The 22,242-nt window shown below is 39.6% G+C and overlaps 1 protein-coding gene across 6 annotated transcripts in view; it reads left to right on the forward strand.

Annotated features, from left to right (window-relative positions):
• Positions 1-22,242, forward strand: part of LOC124601449 (ribosome-releasing factor 2, mitochondrial) — a 225,640-nt gene that overhangs the window by 170,383 nt on the left and 33,015 nt on the right. For all 6 annotated transcript variants that reach the window (XM_047136246.1, XM_047136248.1, XM_047136249.1 and 3 more), the window contains one exon: positions 7,527-7,726. In XM_047136246.1, the coding sequence (XP_046992202.1) occupies positions 7,527-7,726 (200 nt within the window). The remainder of the gene's footprint in view (positions 1-7,526; positions 7,727-22,242) is intronic.

Here is a 22,242-nt window from a genome sequence, read left to right on the forward strand (position 1 = left end):
TTCGAGTCAAGTTGTGCCACAAATTCCTCTTCTCCCCAATTCTTTCCAGTACCTCCTCATTAGTTATGTGATCTACCCATCTAGTCTTCAGCATTCTTCTGTAGCACCACATTCTGAAAGCTTCTATTCCCTTCTTTTCTATACTATTTATTGTCCATGTTTCATACCCATGCATGGCTACACTCCATACAAATACTTTTAGATAAGACTTCCTGACACTAAAATCTATACTCGATTTCAACAAATTTCTCCTCTTTAGAAATGCTTCTCTTGCCATTGCCAGTCTACATTTTATATCCTCTCTACTTCAACCATCATCAGTTATTTTGCTCTCCAAATAGCAAAACTCATCTACTACTTTAAGTGGCTCTTTTCCTAATCTAATTCCCTCAGCACTATCTGATTTAATTAGACTGCATTCCAGTATCCTTCGCTTTTGCTAATGCTCATCTTATATCCTCCTTTCAAGACACTGTCCATTGTATTCAACTGCTCTTCCAGGTCCTTTGCTGTCTCTGACAGAATTACATTGTCATCGTCAAACTTCAAAGTTTTTACTTCTTCTCCATGGATTTTAATTCCTACTCCAAATTTTTCTTCTGTTTCCTTTACTGCTTGCTCAATATACAGATTGAATAACCTTGGGGATAGACTACAACCCTGTCTTACTCCATTTCCAACCACTGCTTCCATTTCATGCCCCTCAACTCTCATAACTGCCATCTGGTTTCTGTACAAATTGTAGAGAGCCTTTCACTCCCTTTATTTTACACCAGTCACCTTCAGAATTGGAAAGAAAGTATTCCAGTCAACATTGTCAAAGCTTTCACTAAGTCTTCAAATGCTAGAAACATAGGTTTGCCTTTCCTTAATCTATCTTCTAAGATACGTTGTAGGGTCAGTATTGCCTCAGGTGTTTCAACATTTTTACGGGATCCAAACTGATCTTCCCCGAGGTTGGCTTCTACCAGTTTTTCCCTTCGTCTGTAAAGAATTCGTGTCAGTATTTTGCAACCGTGACTTATTAATCTGATAGTTCAGTAATTTTCACATCTGTCAACACCTGCTTTCTTTGGGATTGGAGTTATTATATTCTTCTTGAAGTCTGGGGGTATTTTGCCTGTCTCATGCATCTTGCTCACCAGACGGTAGAGTTTTGTCAGGGCTGGCTCTCCCAAGGCTATCAATAGTTCTAATGGAATGTTGTCTACTCCTGGGGAATTTTTCCAACTTAGGTCTTTCAGTGCTCTGTCAAATTCTTCACGCATTATCATATCTCCCATTTCATCTTCATCTACATCCTCTTCCATTTCCATAATATTGTCATCAAGTACACCACCGCCGGCCGGAGTGGCCGAGCGGTTCTAGGTGCTACAGTCTGGAACCGCACAGCCACTACGGTCGCAGGTTCGAGTCCTGCCTTGGCCATGGACGTGTGTGATGTCCTTAGGTTAGTTCGGTTTAAGTAGTTCTAAGTTCTAGGGGACTTATGACCTCAGCAGTTGAGTCCCATAGTGCTCAGAGCCATTTGAACCAAGTACACCACCCTTGTATAGACGCTCTATATACCCCTTCTTTGCTTAGAACTGGGTTTCCATCTGAGCTCTTGATATTCTCTTTTCTCCAAAAGTCTCTTTAATTTTCCTGTAGACAGTATCTATCTAACCCCTAGTGATACATGCTTCTGCATCCTTACATTTGTCCTATAGCCATCCCTGCTTATCCATTTTGCACTTCCTGTTGATCTCATTTTTGATCCATTTGTATTCCTTTCTGCCTGCTTCATTTACTGCATTTTTGTATTTTCTCCCTTCATCATTTAAATTCAATATCTATTCTGTTACCCAAGGGTTTCTACTAGTCCTTGTCTTTTTACGTACTTGATCCTCTGCTGCCTTCACTATTTCATCTCTCAAAGCTACCCATTCTTCTTCTACTGTGTTTCTTTTTCCTGTTCCTGTCAGTCATTCCCTAATGCTGTCTCTGAAACTCTCTACAACCTCTGGTTCTTTCAGTTTATCCAGGTCCCATCTCCTTAAATTCCAACCTTTTTGCAGTTTCTTCAGTTTTAATCTACAGTTCATTACCAATATACTGTGGCCAGAATCCACGTCTGCACCTAGAAATGTCGTAGAATTTAAAACCTGGTTCCTAAATCTCTGTTTTACCATTATATAATCTATCAGAAACCTTCTAATGTCTCCAGGCCTCTTCCATGCATACAACCTTCTTTTATAATTCCTAAACCAAGTGTTTGCTATGATTAAGTTATGCTCTGTGCAAAATTCTACCAAGGGCTTCCTCTTTCATTCATTACCCCATTCCATATTCACTTAAGACCATCTTTATTCCTTTTATCCCATGATACATTTCATCAGTCTCTTCTTCATCTGTGGTGCGAGTTGGCATATAAACTTGTTCTACTGTGGTAGGCGTGGGCCGCTTGTTAATCTTGGCTACAATAATGTGTTCACTATGATGTTTGTAGTAGCTGACCCATGCTCTTATTTTTTTTATTCATTATTAAAGCTACTCCTGCATTACCCCTATTTAATTTTGCATGTATAACCCTGTATTCACCTGACCAGAAGTTTTGTTTCTCCTGCCACCGAACTTCACTAATTCCCACTGTATCTAACTTTAACATAACCACTTCCCTTTAAATTTTCTGACCTACTTGCCTGATTAAGGAACTGACATTCCATGCTCTGATCCATAGAATGCCAGTTTTCTTTCTCCTGATAATGACATCTTCCTGAGTAGTCTCCGCCTGGAGATCTAAATGGGGGACTCTTTTACCTCCAGAATATTTTACCCAAGAGGACACCATCATCATTTAACCATACAGCAAAGCTGTATGCCCTCAGGAAAAATTACGGCTGTAGTTTCCCCTTGCTTTCAGCCTTTCACAGTATCTGCACAGCAAGGCCATATTGGTTAATGTTACTTGGCCAGATCAGTCAATAATCCAGACTGTTGCCCCTGCAACTACTGAAAAGGTTGCTGCCCTTCTTCAGGAACCATGAGTTTGTCTGACCTATCAACAGATGCCCCTCCATTGGGCTTGCACCATTGGTATGGCTATCTGTATCGCTGTGGCATGCAAGCCTCCCTACCAATGGCAAGGTCTATGGTTCATGGGGTGAGGAAAATCTTATCTGTTTACCTAAAAAACCTTAACAGTGCAAAAAAATAAATTATCAAAATGGGGCAAGAGAAATCAACAGATTCTAAAGTCCTTGGTCTGGTCTCATATGGCAATCTTCCATGGGAAAACCATGTTAACTAGATATGCAGGAAAATAAGCAGTGCATTGCACTTGTATATAATAAAACACTAAAAATAGTTTACTTTGGGATAATTTTCCCATTTATAAATTATGGAATAGAACTGTGGGTATGTGCTGCTGAACAGAATACTGGTACTAGAAAAAAGAGCTGTTAGGCTGATACATGGTCTGGGATACAGGAAATCCTATTGTGATGCCCTTATCAAAAATAAATAGATCACTGTATAATTATTGTCTATATATTGACTTATAACATTTTTTGTAAGCTATAGGGGCAACATACCCATATGTTATGATGAACATAATCACAATATAAGAAATAAGCATGGTTATCATAGACAAAAGAAAAAATTAAAAATACCATACCAGAATTTATATATCAGTGGCTCAATGTGATGCAACAAATTGACAGAATAAATAATAGTGTATGTAGGCAACCCATTTAAAATAAAATTAAATACTTTTCTTGTAAATAAATGTCTTTATTCACTGAAATAATTCTATTCTGTATATATTACATATTAACCTCTGTAGGTAATACAGTAGACTCCCAATTATTTGGGCTCAATGCCGGGGGGAAGGTGCACAAATAATTAAAGAACAATAGTAATAGAGATATTTTCGAACATGTATTCTGTGTTTGAAAGTTTCTCCAAGTTCTGTGCATAGATACTGTTGGCCTGTTTATTTCTTAAAATAGTCTATGATATTGCTTTGCTTCTGAGAGTAGGTGACATTTTTTTGCATGTAATTTCAATTTTTTTTGTAGCAATAATGTCATTATACTGAAACCCCGTCTGCCCCATATAATCTAGAAAGGTATTAACACATTACAGTGGGGTACAATGACTGACAGGGCCTTTCTCTTCATCACCATTTTTATATTCACTGTCCCCTTCTTTGTTTTGTTGTGAAACAGCAGTTACAATTTTGGTGACACACGTGTGCTGGAAGCCAGAGTTAGATGTGTCAGTCCTCAGCCAGTCATTCAAGTTTTCTTCATCGACATCCTCAAAACCATTTAAACCAGTCAACAGCTCATTATTTGTGCAGTTGATATTTCTTCATTACTGAAACCATGAAAATCACTTTCTTCTATATCCAGAAGAATTTTCCTCCATGATCAAACTAGTGTATGTGGCTTGACTTCCTACCAGGCATCAGAAATCCCATGTATGGAATCTGGAATTGTCAGCTTCTTGTATAATACCACCAAATCATCATCTATTAGCATTCACAGTCGATCAGCCCAGTTTAATTGTTGCAATTATGCTTTGATCCATTGGCTGTATGATGGCAGTCATGTTAGGAGGTAAAAACGTAGTTATGATGAGACCATCATCATATAATAGAATCCTTTCATTGTGATGTTAACAAGCAATAGAACAGTTTTCTGTGGCAATCCTTTCACCTCCCTTTAGAAACTGTCAAACCTCTGGTATAAAATGTGTGTGAAACAAGTTTTTGTAACTTTCACTATCCATCCATACTTCTTTTTGACTGTAATAATGTACAGTGAGATCTGTAGGTGTGACGTCCTTGAACTCTGAGGGCTTGTTGATTTTCTAGTCTCAAATAGTTTCACTTTGTTGTTTCCAGAAGAATTAGTGGTTCACAAATTTGTAATGCATCCTTTAGACCACTTGTATCTAGGAACATGAACTTTGCTCTTAAAAGCAAGGGTTCTGGTTGGTAGATATTTCCTATATGGACCATTTTTGTCTGCATTGTAAATTTTGTCTGTTGTGAAATTGTCTTCTTCCTCAAATTTCTGGTACTCTTCCTGGAAGTAATTAGTTGTCACAAGATTTGAATTAAGCCACTCTCCTTGCAGTGTAAGTTCATAAATCCCATGATGTTTGAAATTGGTTAGCCATCCATTAAATCTCCCTGTAACCATAGAGCTTCATGAAAAACTTGACTTTTTTTGGGCACACATCATGGCTGAAACAATGACACCTTCTGATCATTTTTGGCTAAACCATTGTAAGAGAGCAGCATCTAATTCTTTATTATGCTTTATCATGCAGATGGTCCAGAACAAGAATTGAATTCCCTGACAAAATACTGTATTTTCTGCAGATTCTTTCTGATTTCTCAAATAGTCTGCATTCCAGTACCACAAATCAGCACTTAGTTTTTGCAACAATTTTCCCCTTCTCAAATCTTTCAGATTATAGTAATTTCTGTTTTAATGTCAACACATGTTTCTTTTGCTCTCCATCATATGTTTTACAAATTTCTTTTAACTTGCTTTCTTGACTCTTAAATGCCAATTAACATCAGAAAACTGAGTTTGTTTTCATTGTACATGGAATATGCTGGCCAGTAACAATATAAATGGTACGCTGTTGTCATGCGACAGTTGTTTAAGCAACAGAGATGGCCCTTATTGTTATATGATGGGTTGTTTTTTATTGTTTGGTAGAGAAAAATATTGCACATCTCCCCCACTCCCAAATAAACTTCAAACAGGATAATCCACACACAAATAATTGGGAATACACTGTATGTTATGTATTAAACCTTTGTACACAAATATGATGTGTACTATATACCTTTGTCACAGTATGACATTTGTAAAACCCGTAATTTGATAACTACATCAAAAAGAAATACAAATAAATAAATAAAATGGGGGTTGTAAACAAAAATATAACCCGTATAGTGACAGTCTGACCCCGAGAGATATATAAGAATAAACTAAGATATTTTGTAAGTTGATTGGGAGGTAGACTACCTTTTAGGAAGAGGAGTTTTGGGAACCTGAATGAGATTTTCACTGTGCAGCGGAGTCTGCGCTGATATGAAACTTCCTGGCAGATTAAAACTGTGTGCCGGACTGAGACTCGAACTCCGGACCTTTGTCTTCTTTTCATATCAGCGCACACTCCGCTGCAGAGTGAAAATCTCATTCTGGAAACATCCCCCAGTCTGTGGCTAAGCCATGTCTCTGCAATATCCTTTCTTTCAGAACTGCTAGTTCTGCAAGGTTCGCAGGAGGGCTTCTGTAAAGTTTGGAAACTAGGAGACGAGGTACTGGCAGAAGTAAAGCTGTGAGGACGGAGTGTGAGTGATGCTTGGGTAGCTCAGATGGTAGAGCACTTGCCCGCAAAAGGCAAAGGTCCCGAGTTCGAGTCTCGGTCCGGCACACAATTTTAATCTGCCAGGAAGTTTCATTTTTGGGAACCTATTCCTCATTTCAGTACACAAGAAGAGATAGTCAGAATCATGGTGAAGGATGCAATGAAGTTGCTCTAATCAGGAATGATGATTTGAAGTGAGAGAGTGTTCCTTTGTGGCAGTTCAGTGAGGTCTGGTTGAATTATTATTATCATGACAGGATACAATAAGGGAGATCTGTTTGTGAACAAGAGGCTGTTGTAAGGATATGGGGTGAAGGGGTTAATTAATTTTTCGTGATGGGGGGTTATTAGCAACACCATACAATTAATGAGTTCTCTATTTAACACTGGGTTTTGCCCTGCAGCTTTTGCATCTCACTCAACAAAAATACAAACAGACCAGTTCACTAAGTACCTTCACACTGCCTTCAGGTACTGTGCTGAATTACAATCTTGTGAAAGAAAGACAGCAGCTGGCAGCACTTACCCAGCAAAACTTAATTTGTGTGTGCAATCATGTGTTCATGTGCTTGTATGTTCTCTCAAAGACAATACATGTTTAAAATCTGAGCTATAATGTTTGTTTATAATTCTGTCTAATGCTCACTGCTTCCCCTACACAGTAACTGATTCACTTTTCTCATACTAGGTTTTATATTCCAAACTGGAGTTTTTATAAGAAGGAAAGTTGCTATTCACCATATAGTGGAGATGCTGAGTCGCGCAGGTAGGCACAACAAAAAGACTCTCATGATTAAAGCTTTTGGCCATTGGCCTTTGTCAACAATAAAGACACACACACACACACACACACACACACACACACACAAACGCAGCTCACACACATGACGGCAGTCTCAGGCAGCTGAAACCACACTGAGTGTGTGTATGTGTGTCTATTGTTGACGAAGGTCAATGACTGAAAACTTTAATTGTGAGAGTCTTTTTGTTGTGCCTATCTGTGATTCAGCATCTCCCCTATATGGCGAGTTACAACTTCCCATCTCATAATATTGTTACTTTCCATCCTGGATATTCCATTGTTTGAAACTGGAAATTTTGTTATGTGTTCATATTTATATTTTCTAATTACATAAAATTAATAATTTCAGGAAACAAACTGCAGAATGTCACAATTACATTGTCATTGACCCCTGATGCTGAGAGAAAAGGAAACAGCCAAGATTTATTGATTTTTGACCGGAGTCCTGATAGTGCAGCAAATATAGATTCAATTCCTTCGAAATATATACAGCCACTCAAACAAGGAGCAGTTTCTGGATTGGCACATGGACCCAGGTTAAACTGTCCAGTAAGTCCTTCCTTTGTCTCTCTACCTGTTTTCTAATGTTTGGAAAATAATTGAATGCATGTCTGTAAAATTTCCCAACGTCTACCTAACTACAAGACAAACACATATAAAGACATAAAATTACTGTCTTTTAGAACCTATAGCTCTTTCTTCCAGCAGGTAAAGATTATAGGAAAATAGGTTGGTAAGGCTTAAAAATACAGGAAGAGTTACAGAATACAACATCACTCAGGACTTTGTTCCAAGGAAGAGTTACCAGGCTGCACAAGAACAAAAATGGATTATTGACAATGGATGAAATTTGAAAACCTGAGTACTGAAATGGCAAAGAGGGTAGTAGCCAAGCTCAATATGAATGTTAATATGAATCAAATGAGATAAAAGAAGAGAACAAAGCTAGATATTAGAGGAATTGGATAATAGGGACAAAAATTAGGGAAATCAACAGAAAAGACAAGGAAAAGCTTTGGCGAAAGAAGAATGAAATAGAAGACAAAAATTACCTTAAATTGAGAACAGGCAGATATTGTAGAGAAAGTTCCCATCTGGCATTTTGTTCCTATAATTATCCTATCACAAAGCTGTCATTCACTTTCTTGATGGGATGAGCTAAGGAAAGATATAAAAATGGCATTGAGAAGCCAAAGTGACTCAGAATGTTAAATCACAAGAGATGTAGAAGGCATAACAAAGGAACTGAAAATAACAGTGAATTGTGACTGATGAAATTCAGATCCTGAAGTGTTACTGAGCTTCAGGCAGTTGCCAAATCAAAGGAAAAAAATTAATAAATGGAAAATAAACCAGAAATATTAATTTAAAAGCAGATTGGAAGGGAGGAAACTAATGAGAAGAGCATCAAATAAACTATAAAATGTAACAACATAAGAGTTACTATACAAACATAGCTTTTCCTGGTACATGATAAGGTTACAAAGAGCACTGGAATGTAACCAGGTTGTGATGTAATCCACAACCAACCAATATTTCTGCAGCCAAGTTGCCTGCCATTCTCAGTAGCATCTGCAAGATATACACTTTATGTGTAAATTTCATCCACAGACGTGAATGTTACAGACTTAAAACTGATGTTGATCCTTGTCATGGTCTTTATCACAGTAATATTTCCAGTGTAGGGAGAGTTTCCCTAGCTGTTATAGCTCTCTGGAAATTTTACCAAATCAGTGACATGCAGGACTAAGGGGAACCTGTAACTCTCTTTAGAAATTTATTTACTTCTTTTCTCTTATCTGCTACTTCTAAAAAAATGTACTCATTTGAAATAATGACCAAATCATAAAGAAATGATGAAATCCTCTATGTTGAGATATACTGCAAGTGATGGTGACTTTCTGTCATAGATTTGTTTGGTTGTTGTAGGTAAGTTTATCGCTTATATTTATCTGAGTAATACAACACATTCTTGTGGACTGACTGATATGCTACAGCATGTGAGACTTCAAACTGTCAATTCAGATTTTATTTTATTGATTTTCACATATTTTTACTGAATATTTTAGATTGAACAGCTGTCCATGTATAAGTTAAGTGTAGGATTGCTCACAAAAAAAATTATGTTGAGTAATTCCATAGAGACAACTTGATTATATGTGGAGCACAGGTGAGTAAAAAAAAATCAGGAATTATGCCGCAAAATTATTGCACTGTATGACAAACATGCTCCTCAATGCACTGTCAAGGTAAAGAGAGCTCCCACTCCGTGGCTCACCACTGCATTACACCAGTTAACAAATAAATGTGATGCTGCACATAGGGCCTTCAAGTGTAACCCAACTCCCGAGGCGTATGAAGCTTATAGGAAACTCCGAAACAGAACCAAGCAAAGTGTGAGGAATGCCAAAATCAGACATGCCCGCTCTGTCGTATGTGGCATATCAAAACCTGCTGCACTGTGGAAAAAGCTGCGCAGTCTCGGTATAGGGAAGCGAAGATCTGACACTGTTTATCAAGCGTCTGCAGAAGAATTAAACGATTTCTTCTCAACAGCTGTAAACTGCCACACAGCGACAAATTACCAGCCCCAAGATATCAATCTCTCGAGAGACAAGGTTTTCCTAAAACATGTCACTACCGGCACAGTACACAAGGCGATTATGAGAATCTCTTCCGAGGCAGTAGGAGATGATGGAGTGAGCATTGGCATGATTAAGGACTTCGTAGACACTATTATTCCAGTTATCACAGACATCTTCAACCAGTCTCTTGTCAGTAGTACATATCCTACTGAGTGGAAGCAAAGTTTAATTCAACCTATACCCAAGACTGACAACCCTAAGTCGCCAGGTGACTACAGGCCGATCAGCATACTACCTGCAATATCTAAAGCCCTAGAATACATCGTCCATGAACAGCTGACGGATTACCTGAAAACTCATAACATCCATGACAAATATCAGTCAGGCTTTCGAAAGCACCTTAGTACAGCAACTGCATTAATCAAAGTAACTGATGACATTAAACATGCTATGGACAGACTAACACTGCTTGACTTTAGCAAGGCTTTTGATACAGTTTACTTTGATATATTACTAATTAAAAAGAAACAGCTCAATTTCTCAAACAGCACAATACACTGGTTCGACAGCTACCTCAAAAACAGAAGTCAACAAGTCATTTGTGGGTCGGAAAAGTCATCATGGAAAAACGTGCACTCTGGAGTTCCCCAAGGCTCTGTCCTTGGTTCATTACTCTTCTCACTGTACATTAATGATACTTCTTCAGTGACTCACTCCTGCAACTACCATCTATATGCCAATGACATCCAACTGTACATAAGTGCAAGCCCCAAGAACATTACTGATGCAGTAGCGAGTATGAACGCAGATCTTTGCTCTGTTTCTTGATGGGCACAGAACCTAGGTCTGAAACCAAACCCTAAGAAATCTCAGGTCATACTTATATCTCATCCAAAGTTAATCAGCCAGTACTTTCGCGAAACAGTCCCTCAAATACTCCTCAATGGTACCCAACTACCATACCAAAAAACAGTAAAAGACCTTGGAATAATCTTGGATGAACACCTAAACTGGGAAGAACAAACAGTCACAGCTTGCCGGAAATCACTCTCCTCCCTACGTGCAATTAAAAAATTTTGAAAAATATTTCTAACCCATGTTAAACAAAAATTAGTCCAAACACTAGTCTTGCCTAATTTTTACTACTGTGATGTAGTTCAACACGGCACAAATAGTGAAAATTCGAGATGTCTCGAGCTAGTGATGAATGCTTGCGTTAGATACGTATGCAATATACAGTTGTATGATCATATCAGTCCTTCATACTCCCAGCTAGGTTGGGTACGCTCACATAAGGCACGCGATCTCCACACGATGTGCTAACTTCATCGATTTCTTAGCCACTGGTGCCCCCAATACTTATCTTCTCACATTAAACACCTATCATCATTCCACAACCGCAATACCAGATTGGATACGTCTAGAATCTTGGCTGTACCTTTACATAACACAAAATCTTTCTCCATGTCATTCTCCATCTCAGCCATACGACTATGGAACGCGCTCCCCTGTGATCTGCATCTTATCCAGAACCACTCAACATTCAAGACGGAACTCAAAACTTACATATTAGGGATGGTATAGCCACCATTGTTGTGCCCCTCTCATATGTGCCCCTCTCATATTTTACATATTAGGGACGGTATAGCCTCCATTGTTGTGCCCCTCCCCTCTCATCTCTTTCTTTCTCCTCTCCATCATAGCTTCGAATTTTACCATTCAATTTCTCTTCCTCTAACCTTTCTACCTCTTCTATATCTCTTTCACCCCCATTCTCTCGTCTTATGTCTCTGCTCAATGAGGATAACTCACAAGCTGCAAGAACATAACGAGAAAATTCCCGACTAGCAATAGGACTGACATTCATAAAAGAAAAATATGTCATTACTATTATTATTATTATTATTATTATTATTATTATTCTTGATTGTTATAATTATTTTTTGATTGTTATAATTATCATTGTACTACTGTTATAATCTCTTTTTTTTCTTTAACATTAATACTGTATAACACGTTATATGTCCTTAATGTTCTGTAGAAACTGAAATTCGTTCAATCTGAGTATGCCTGCTTAGGTGTAAGAGTGGGCCTGAAGGCCGTAATCTTGCCAGGTAAAATAAATGCATAAATAAATAAATTTAAATTATTTGCCAACAGAGGCTTCATCACAAACTTGACTTAAAAAGTTAGAGAACAAACTCATATACGATTTTAAAAAAGCTACTCATCACACAGGGGACGTACTGAGACGCACGCGCGCACTCACACACACACACACACACACACACACACACACACACACACACACACACACACAGGTTAGCCGTGCAGTCTGAGGCATCTTGTCACAGTTCATACGACTCCCCCCATCGCAGGTTCGAGACCTCCCTCGGGCATAGGTGTGTGTGTTGCCCTTAGCATAAGTTAGTTTAATTAGTGTGTAAACCTAGGAACTGACAACCTCAGTAGTTTGGCCCCATAGTCCTTACCACAAATTTCCATTTTCCACACACACACACACACACACACACACACACAGAATTTTTTTCAAGCTGTGGCCTTCATAAGAAGTGGAAAACACACGCATTCACACAAGCACAATTAACATACATGGCCACTGTCATTTCCGGGCAGTAAGGCCCAACTGCAACTGCATCTGAAGTGAGCAGCAATTTATCTGGGGTGGGTAGTGGCAGTACTAAAGAGGTGTGGGGTGGGTAGGTGGAGGTATAGCAGGATATGGCTGGGGCAAGATGCCAGTGCTGCTTTGGGAGTATGCAGGGACAATGTGGGGACAGGACTGGGCTGCTACATGCAGCATCAGGCTGTGCTCTTTGTATGTAGGGAGAGGAGGGGAGGAGTGAAGTAGAGAAGGGGAAAGAACTAAGTACTGGCAGGACAGGAGATGTGTGTAGTACTGGAATGGGAGCAGAGAAGGGAATATGCAGTTGGAGCACAAGGACTATCAAAAGTGGATTCCGGGGGGGAGGGTTACAGTAACAAAAGCTATGTTATAGGGAGAGTTTCCACATGTGTAATTCTGAAAAACTGGTATTGGTGGGAAGAATTCATATAGCACAGGCTGTGATGCAGTCATTACTGTGAAACACACCATGTTGGGCAAAATGCTCAGCAACTGGGTAATCAATATGTCCCTTGACTACAGTTAGGCAGTGTCCATTCGTACAGACAGACAGTTTGTTAGTAGTCAGGTCCAGGTGGTTGCAGTGAAGTTTTTAAATCTCACTGCTGCTTTCACTTGTGGCTTTGCCTATATTAGATGTCTGTGGCACGACTGGAATAAGTGATAGAGAGAGGATGTATGAGATAGGTCTTGCATCTAGATCTATTTCAAGGATATGAGAGCAGAGGTGGAGTATGTTTGGAGAAGGATATGGCATTGGGAATGGCTGGTACTTCGATGAATGACTGTCCTAATACACCATGCACTGTTGGTAATTTTCTCTTTGCCTTTATGCCAGAGGGGACAAGAGTGTGGGTGCATAAAGTCCATGATCACCACTCTTTGTGCCAATGTTATGGATTAAATTACAAACCTCAGTGTAGTGTCTCATGAAATGAGTGCTTGCAATATTGTTGATTATTATCTCTGTGTCAAATGGGGACATTTGTGCTGTGGTGCACTTCAAGAGTAGGTCATGTGCCCAACTTTACCTTCTTATGAGAGGAGTGTCCTTTGTGGCGGCACAGGTATCGGCTATGGGGCTGATGGGTGTTCTATCCCCTACTGAGGTGTGACAAAACACACTTTTACAACACAACAGTTTATTACAGTAACTAAGCAAAGTACACTTCTGAGGGAGAATATCTTCACAACTTGATAACAAACTGTCTATCTTGAACAGTATTTTGAGGAGCAGGGAAGAAAGTTCAGAATGATCCTATGAGACAAGGAGCTCATAGGCAGCCAGTGGCTACTGTGATGAAGTGATGCCTCATGAGTGGCTATTGAAAGTGTAGTGGCAGATATGACACACACTGAAGATGGCACAACAATTCAGTGGGCAGTGGGAGTTGCAGCAGCCAAGGCAGGCGCAGTTCGTTGCAAGGACTTGAAGCGATTTCATAAATTCACTGTAGCTCCATTCATTGAGATATGGTCACGACACACTACAGATACGTAGAAAAACTCATAAAGTTTTGTTCGGCTGAAGCTGCACTTCAGGTTTCTGCCGCCAGAGCACTCAAGAGCGCAGTGAGACAAAATGGCGACAGGAGCCGAGAAAGCGTATGTCGTGCTTGAAATGCACTCACATCAGTCAATCGTAACAGTGCAACGACACTTCAGGACGAAGTTCAACAAAGATCCACCAACTGCTAACTCCATTCGGCGATGGTATGCGCAGTTTAAAGCTTCTGGATGCCTCTGTAAGGGGAAATCAACGGGTCGGCCTGCAGTGAGCGAAGAAACGGTTGAACGCGTGCGGGCAAGTTTCACGCGTAGCCCGCGGAAGTCGACGAATAAAGCAAGCAGGGAGCTAAACGTACCACAGCCAACGGTTTGGAAAATCTTACGGAAAAGGCTAAAGCAGAAGCCTTACCGTTTACAATTGCTACAAGCCCTGACACCCGATGACAAAGTCAAATGCTTTGAATTTTCGGCGCGGTTGCAACAGCTCATGGAAGAGGATGCGTTCAGTGCGAAACTTGTTTTCAGTGATGAAGCAACATTTTTTCTTAATGGTGAAGTGAACAGACACAATGTGCGAATCTGGGCGGTAGAGAATCCTCATGCATTCGTGCACCAAATTCGCAATTCACCAAAAGTTAACGTGTTTTGTGCAATCTCACGGTTTAAAGTTTACGGCCCCTTTTTCTTCTGCGAAAAAAACGTTACAGGACACGTGTATCTGGACATGCTGGAAAATTGGCTCATGCCACAACTGGAGACCGACAGTGCCGACTTCATCTTTCAACAGGATGGTGCTCCACCGCACTTTTATCATGATGTTTGTCATTTCTTAAACAGGAGATTGGAAAACCGATGGATCGGTCGTGGTGGAGATCATGATCAGCAATTCATGTCATGACCTCCACACTCTCCCGACTTAACCCCATGCGATTTCTTTCTGTGGGGTTATGTGAAAGATTCAGTGTTTAAACCTCCTCTACCAAGAAATGTGCCAGAACTGCGAGCCCGCATCAACGATGCTTTCGAACTCATTGATGGGGACATGTTGCGCCGAGTGCGGGAAGAACTTGATTATCGGCTTGATGTCTGCCAAATCACTAAAGGGGCACATATCGAACATTTATGAATGCCTAAAAAAACTTTTTGAGTTTTTGTATGTGTGTGAAAAGCATTGTGAAAATATCTCAAATAATAAAGTTATTGTAGAGCTGTGAAATCGCTTCAATCATTTGTAATAACCCTGTACACCATAGTAGGTGACTGGGGAGGCAAGGCATGGGAGATCTGGTTCTGGACAAGACTGGAAAGGTAATTTCAGTCTGTGAAGGCCTCAGTGAGGCCGTTGGCATAGTTGGAAAGGGACTCCTCATAATTACAGATGCAACAGCTGTGAGTAACTAGGCTTTATGGCAGAGACTTTTTGGTGTGGAATGGGTGGCAGCCTTTGAAGTAGAGATATTGTTGGTGGTTGGTACGTTTGATTTTGGATGGAGTTTCTGATGTAGTAGACCTTGAGGTGGAGGGCGACATTGATCTAGATGACAAAGGGGTGAGAATGATTTGAGGTTCTGGAGGAACGTGTATAGGGAGTTCTCACTGTCAGTCCAGGTCATGACGAGGTCTGCAATGAAACTGAACCAAGTGAAATGTCCATGGGGTAGCCATGCCGTCTGAGACATCTTGTCACGGTTCATGCGGCTGCCCCCATCGAAGGTTCGAGTCCTCCCTCGGGCATGTTGTCTTTAGCGTATGTTGAAGTAAGTAGTGTGTAAACTTAGGAACCAATGACCTCAGCACTTTGGTCCCATAGGACTTACCACAAATTTCCAATTTTCAAGTGAAATGTTTGAGATTCTGGATATTTATGAAAGATACTTCTAGATGATCTATAAATAGGTTAACATATGCTGGTGCCATGCAGGTGCCCATTGCTGTACCACAGATTTGTTTGTAGGTGATATCTTCAAAGGAGAAGTAATTGTAGGTGAGGATATAGTTGATCATAGTGACCAGGAAGGAGGTTGTAAGTTTGGAGTCAGTCAGGTGTTGGGAAAGATAGTATTCAATAGCTCATGGCCATGGGCACTGGGGATGTTAGTATGTTAGTGTAGAGGGGCTGGCACCAGCAGTGACGAGAAGAGCACTGCATGGTAAAGAAACAGAAACTATGGAGAGTCAGTGAAGGAAATGGCTGATGTCTTGTATATAGTTGGGTAGGTTTGAGTAATAGGCTGAAGGTGTTCATTCACAAGAGCAGGGACCTTCTCTGTGGGAACACTGTAACTTGCCAAAATAGGGTCTGGAGATCCTGCTAGATTTCTGGAAAGGGGTCGCTGTGGTAGGGCTTGTACGTGGATGTACATTGCAGTTGGAAAAAATTGTTTTAACATATTTTTTATAATTTATGACCTCATAGGGACTTAAAATCATTTGGAAGCAAGTTAAATTTTGTGTTGAAATAGTATTTCGCACCTGTCTGAAGTACAAACAAATTCTTCATGTGGAATTTCCTTCTTGTGTTATGACTGTGGTATGTATTGTGTCCTTCGTAGTGAGGAGGATTGTCAGTTATGACTGTCATAATTGAATACATGCTTTGTGAGGTGGACATCGGTATAAACAATTGTCCAAAATATACTATGGCAAGATGTTCTTAGAGGCACTTCACGCCCAATTCAGACGATGTTTTTATCTTGGGTAAATGCTTTTTTATGCTGTAGAATTGACCAAGAAAGGAGTCCACAAATAACTAAAATAGTCAGACTTTAAGGTTACCAGCACAGTCTTTTTGAGATTTGGAGGATATTATGTTCCCAGCTAAGCCCGCTATCCATTTGAACATTTAAGAATTTTGAGTAGTATGCTCTCGGTATCTGCCAACTTTTGTGTGCAATAACATTCTACTGTGAGTGTTAGTGGTCAGGATGGAAATGGAAATAATTTTTATGGGGTTTATTGCTTTTGCATTAACTGTGATTCAGTTTTGAGTATCTGCTTGCAACTGGCTGGCATTAATCTACAGAGAGGTGGATATTTAGTTTTAGTCACATTGCCCATATTGTCAGCAAACATTGCCTTGTTGTAGTACAAAGGTAGCTCATTAGTATATATGAGAAATAGTTGGGGACTGAGGACAGATCCTTTTGAGACCCCATATCATACCTTTCCCAGTCGCTCTCTACTCCTTCTACCCATTTGTTGTTTACATTTATAAGTATGTTTGGCTGGCTGTCCTGTAGAGAAGATTATAGCCAGTCACTCAGTTGTCTCCTGCTTTCTCCAGAGGTATCATGTGATTGACACAGTTGAAAGGTTTCAAAAGATGACAGGATACACAAACCAGCAATGTCTTTTGTCTAGGTGTTCCTATGTGTCATTTGTGATTGAAAATATGATTTCATTTCGAAATACAAATTAGTTTTTACTCATAATGTGAAGCTGTCAAGATGCTTCACATTCCTGCCATATGTTACTTTTTCAAGTACTTCAGACATTGCTGTCAGAAGGGAGGCAGGATAATAATTTGAAACATCTGCAGCATTGCCTTTGTAAACGAGCTTCATGATTGCAAATTTCAATCAGTGAGGGAGAGAGCTTAATTCAGGGAGACATGAACAAGAATTTTCGTTAACTGATTACAGAACACTTTTAACTGGGTACTTGACTAATTGTGTACATATATTGATATTTTGTTTTTGTCTTTCTTATTTCATACACTGTTATATTTGTTTTGTAAATGCCCAAACAAACAAACTTGTAATACACTGTTGTGAGAATTGTACTTATCTGTTCTAATGGATCAGAGAAATATTTTGGTTTTTTTTTTTTTCAGTATTTTAGTGACCTTTTATTTTACCCTATTTTCTCAGCAAAAATTGAAAAATGCTCATTAAAGATTTCTGCCTCCGTATTTTTATTACATACTGTGTATTGTTGTTTTCAGTGTTTATAAAACTGCCTTGGGTCCTACCTGAAAGGGCAACAACAGTCTCATTGCTTATTACCCCAAACAATTTTGGCTTTTTTACTAGAGTTAGTCTTTTGGAGCTGGAATGTAAAATTTAAGATTTCTTAATAACTGTACTTAATATTTTGCAATATTTTTGTACTGATTTAGCTGGGCTGGGTTGGAATTTTTGATCTGATACATAATACTTGCCTTCATTTGCAGGAAGTATTTACACCAATGGTTATTTGTGGCTTAATAGTGGCTTCCTTACTTGTAGCCCTGGAAAATAATTTTGGAAAAGTACTTTCAGTTATTTATCCCACTTCACTAGTGAACAAATTATACTTGGAACTTGGAATTTGCATTGCCTTCATCAAACACAGATCTCCAATCTACTTCTTGGACATATTTATATTTAAACTCCTCAGTAGTTGTCTTATTTACTGTCCAAAATACTTTCCAGTGAGACTCAGTCAGGTGCTTACTAATACTTAGATCATTTGTAGTGAGTTTTTTGTCATCATGATCAGTGTGACCCCTCAGAATTTGGTAAACAATGATGTCAGTTGTCAGAGCTGTTGGTCACATGCATTGGGAAGGGCAATTAGAGAAAATACATTTGTCATCATGAAATGCTTTCCATGTATTTCAGTAAAAAAATATGATACCTCCAGAAAGGTCAGTGAAAGAACATTAAGTCAACCTGTAAAAGACAATTACCAATGACTGAACATGCAGAACCCAAGTTGTCCAATCTTAGCATTACCAAAAATACTATAACCAAAGTAGACAGTAGCCTTCCAGGCTAAAAGGAGTTCATATATGCTTCTACGTTTCATGAGGCCATCTCATCCTCTGCGGAGTGTAGGGAGATTCGGATAGTTGAAGATAACTGATTATCTGTGTACTCTCTCTCTCTCTCTCTCTCTCTCTCTCTCTCTCTCTCTCTCTCTGTGTGTGTGTGTGTGTGTGTGTGTGTGTGTGTAGCATATTTGTGTGTTTTGAATTGACACTGAAAGTGCCTGGGTATCATCAGGGGGGCGCAGAAAGCAACGTGTTTTCTCAGTTGTGCGCATGACGTCACGGTGGAAGCAGCTGTGCCAAACAGTACACAGTTCGAATTGTGTGTGATTGTTTTTCTTGTGTTGTTTTGTGTTTGAAGGAGTATTTTGATTGAGTTCTTTCTTCTGATGTACTCAGTCAACAGCGGAAACAGTCAGAATTCGGGAGTGTTAACGGTTTTTGCTGTAATTGATATTTGATTCGGAACTGAAATAGTTAGCGATAGTGAACAGCGGGATCAACATTGTGTTCGCCAGCTCTATAGTTTATGGTTCGTCCTGTGAAATTCTTATTGGAGAATCTACAAGTGAGTGAGAAAATTAATATTTACAATGCCAGGCTGTGCTGTTACAGGCTGTTTTTCTTACAACCGGAGCACAAAGGGAACTGACGTAATGTATCACAGTTTCCCGCGTAATGAAACATTACAAAAACTATGGTTATCGAAATGTTGTAGGAAAGACAGTGTAAATGTGGCGCATGCACGAATATGTTCTCGCCATTTCGCAGAAACAGATTACTTAAGGGATTTACAGTCTGAATTGCTTAATTTGCCCCGAAAAAGAATGCTCAAGCCAGATGCAGTTCCTTCGCGCAATGTGCCGTGCAGTAGTGCGACTGTTAATGTGTCACCCGCAACAGAAGACAGAACCAAATGGTATAAGAAACGAGGACTACATAAGAAATCTCTGGAAACTCTGGAAAAGCTGTCACCAAATAAGAAACGTCATAATAAGAGCACATGTACAGATGACAGTTTTTTTTTGTGAGACACAGATAAAGTTACTTTGATGAATACTATAGCGGCTTTAGAAAGAAGGAATGCTGTTCTTACAAACAAGTGTGTGCAACTTCGAGCTCTTAAGTAAATTTATTTCAATGCAATTAAATGAATAGTTTCTGATTTATTTGAGCCGAGGTTTCGAATTTCAAGTGTGTGTCAGTGTGGTTGTGATCTGACATTTTACCGATGTGTGAGGCATAAGCTGCGAAAGAATATAACTCATCAGTTTTAACTGTAATATTTTAGCAGCAGAAAAGCAGTTTAGACATCTCATTTCTGGTATAAACAAAATCTTCCGCCAAAAACTTGACGTAAACGCACATGCCGTGTCATCTGCTTGTGAGCGCTTGCTTCCACGCTGACCTCACTAGGCCAGCCAATGGCAGAGCAGAGCGCTTACTGCCCAACCTTCTTATTTAGTAACCTTGGGTATCATAATATATGTAAAGGAAACAAAAGAAGCTTCAACACCTTGTTGATGAAATAAAGTCATTACAGGCAATTTGGTTTTGGAAAGGATGGGGATGGAATGCAGATGTATCCCTTTCATAATATGCCATAAATTAATCAAAAAACAAAGATGATGTGACTTACCAAACGAAAGCGCTGGCAGGTCGAAAGACACACAAACAAACACAAACATACACCCAAAATTCAAGCTTTCGCAACAAACTGTTGCCTCATCAGGAAAGAGGGAAGGAGAGGGATGAGGCAACAGTTTGTTGCGAAAGCTTGAATTGTGTGTATGTTTGTGTTTGTTTGTGTGTCTTTCGACCTACCAGTGCTTTCGTTTGGTAAGTCACATCATCTTTGTTTTTTGATAAATTTTTCCCACGTGGATTGTTTCCCTCTATTATATTTATGCCATAAATTATTTAGAGAAACCACAAAAAATGTAAATCTGTATGGCCAGAGGGGAGTCTGAACTTACTTCCTCCTGAATGTGAGTCAATTGTCTTACCAGTGTTTTACTTTACTTGCTCATAACATATGATTTTAGCTTTATAGCACTTGACACCTCCATGAATCATTGGCCTTGCACATTAGGTCTTGAGTGGCCTGACAATACAGATAACCATGCTACAGGTGCAACCACAATGGAGGGGTATCTGTGATGAGACAAACATGTGGTTCCTGAAGAGGGAGCAGCAGCCTTTTTATTAGCTGCAGGGGCAACAGTCTGGATGACTGACTGATCTGGTCTTGTAACATTAGCCAACATGGTCTTGCTGAGCTTATTACTGTGAACAGCTGAAAGGAAGGGGAAACTATGGTCATCATTTCTCCAGAGGGTGTGCAACTCTTCTGTATGTTAAATATTGATGGTATCCTCACGGGTAAAATATTTTGGAGATAAAATAGTCCCCTATTGGGATCTCCAAGCAGGAACTACTCATTTGAACAAAGCCATAAGGAAAACCAAAACTCCCAAGTGAGATGGTGATGTAGTTAACACACTGGACTCACATTCAGGAGGATGACAGTTCAAACCCCCATCCAGCCATCATGATTTAGGTTTTTGCATGATTTTCCTAAATTGCTTCAGACAAATGCCAAGATGGTTCCTTTGAAAGGGCATGGCCGGTTCTTTCCCCATCCTTCCCTAAGCCAATGGAACCGATAACCTTGGTTTTTGGCCCCCTCCCATGAATCAACCAACCAAAGCCAATACTGACATTCTACAGGATGGAGTGGCGAATGTTAGATCCCTTAATTTGGTAAGGAGGTAGAGGATTTAAAAAGAGAAATGATTTGGTTGAAGTTAGATGTAGTGAGAATTAGTGAAGTTCAGTGTGAGAAAACCAGGACTTCTAATCAGCTGAGTAAAGGGTGATAAATTAAAAGTCAAATAAGGGTAATACAGGAGGAGATGTAATAATGAATGAGAAAGTAGAAATATGGCTAAGCTGTTATGAAGAGTAAAGCGAATGCATTATTGCAGCCAAGATACATGAAGCCAACATCCACCACAATAGTACAAGTTTATTTGCCAACCAGCTCCACAAATGATGAAAAAACTGAAAGAATGTATGATGCAGTAAAGGAAATTATTCAGATAATTAACAGAGTGGAAAACTTATTTGCATTGGGCTTAATTGCATTGGGTGACTGGGATTTGGCTGTAGGAGAAAGACAAGAAGTGAAACCAGTGGGAGAACATGAACAGGAGAACGGCAAGGCAGCAATTACAAAACCAGATTTTAAGCTGAAAGTCATTTCTAGGGGCAACTGTGGACTCTGATGCCAATTTGTTAGTTATGAATAATGAGAAGGAAAGTTGCTACTCACCATATAATAGAGATGCTGAATCGCAGATAGGTAGAACGAAAAGACTCTCACAATTAAAGCTTTTGGCCAGTGGCCTTCATCAACAATAGACACACACACACACACACACACACACACACACACACACACACACACACACACACACGACTGCAGACTGGGGCAACTGAAACCACACTTCATTTGTGACAGTCTTTTTGTTGTGCGTATCTGCGGCCCAGCACCTCCACTATATGATGAGTA

This window comes from Schistocerca americana, chromosome 1 (genome assembly GCF_021461395.2).
Source record: "Schistocerca americana isolate TAMUIC-IGC-003095 chromosome 1, iqSchAmer2.1, whole genome shotgun sequence".
In the NCBI taxonomy this organism is placed as follows: Eukaryota; Metazoa; Arthropoda; class Insecta; order Orthoptera; family Acrididae; genus Schistocerca; species Schistocerca americana.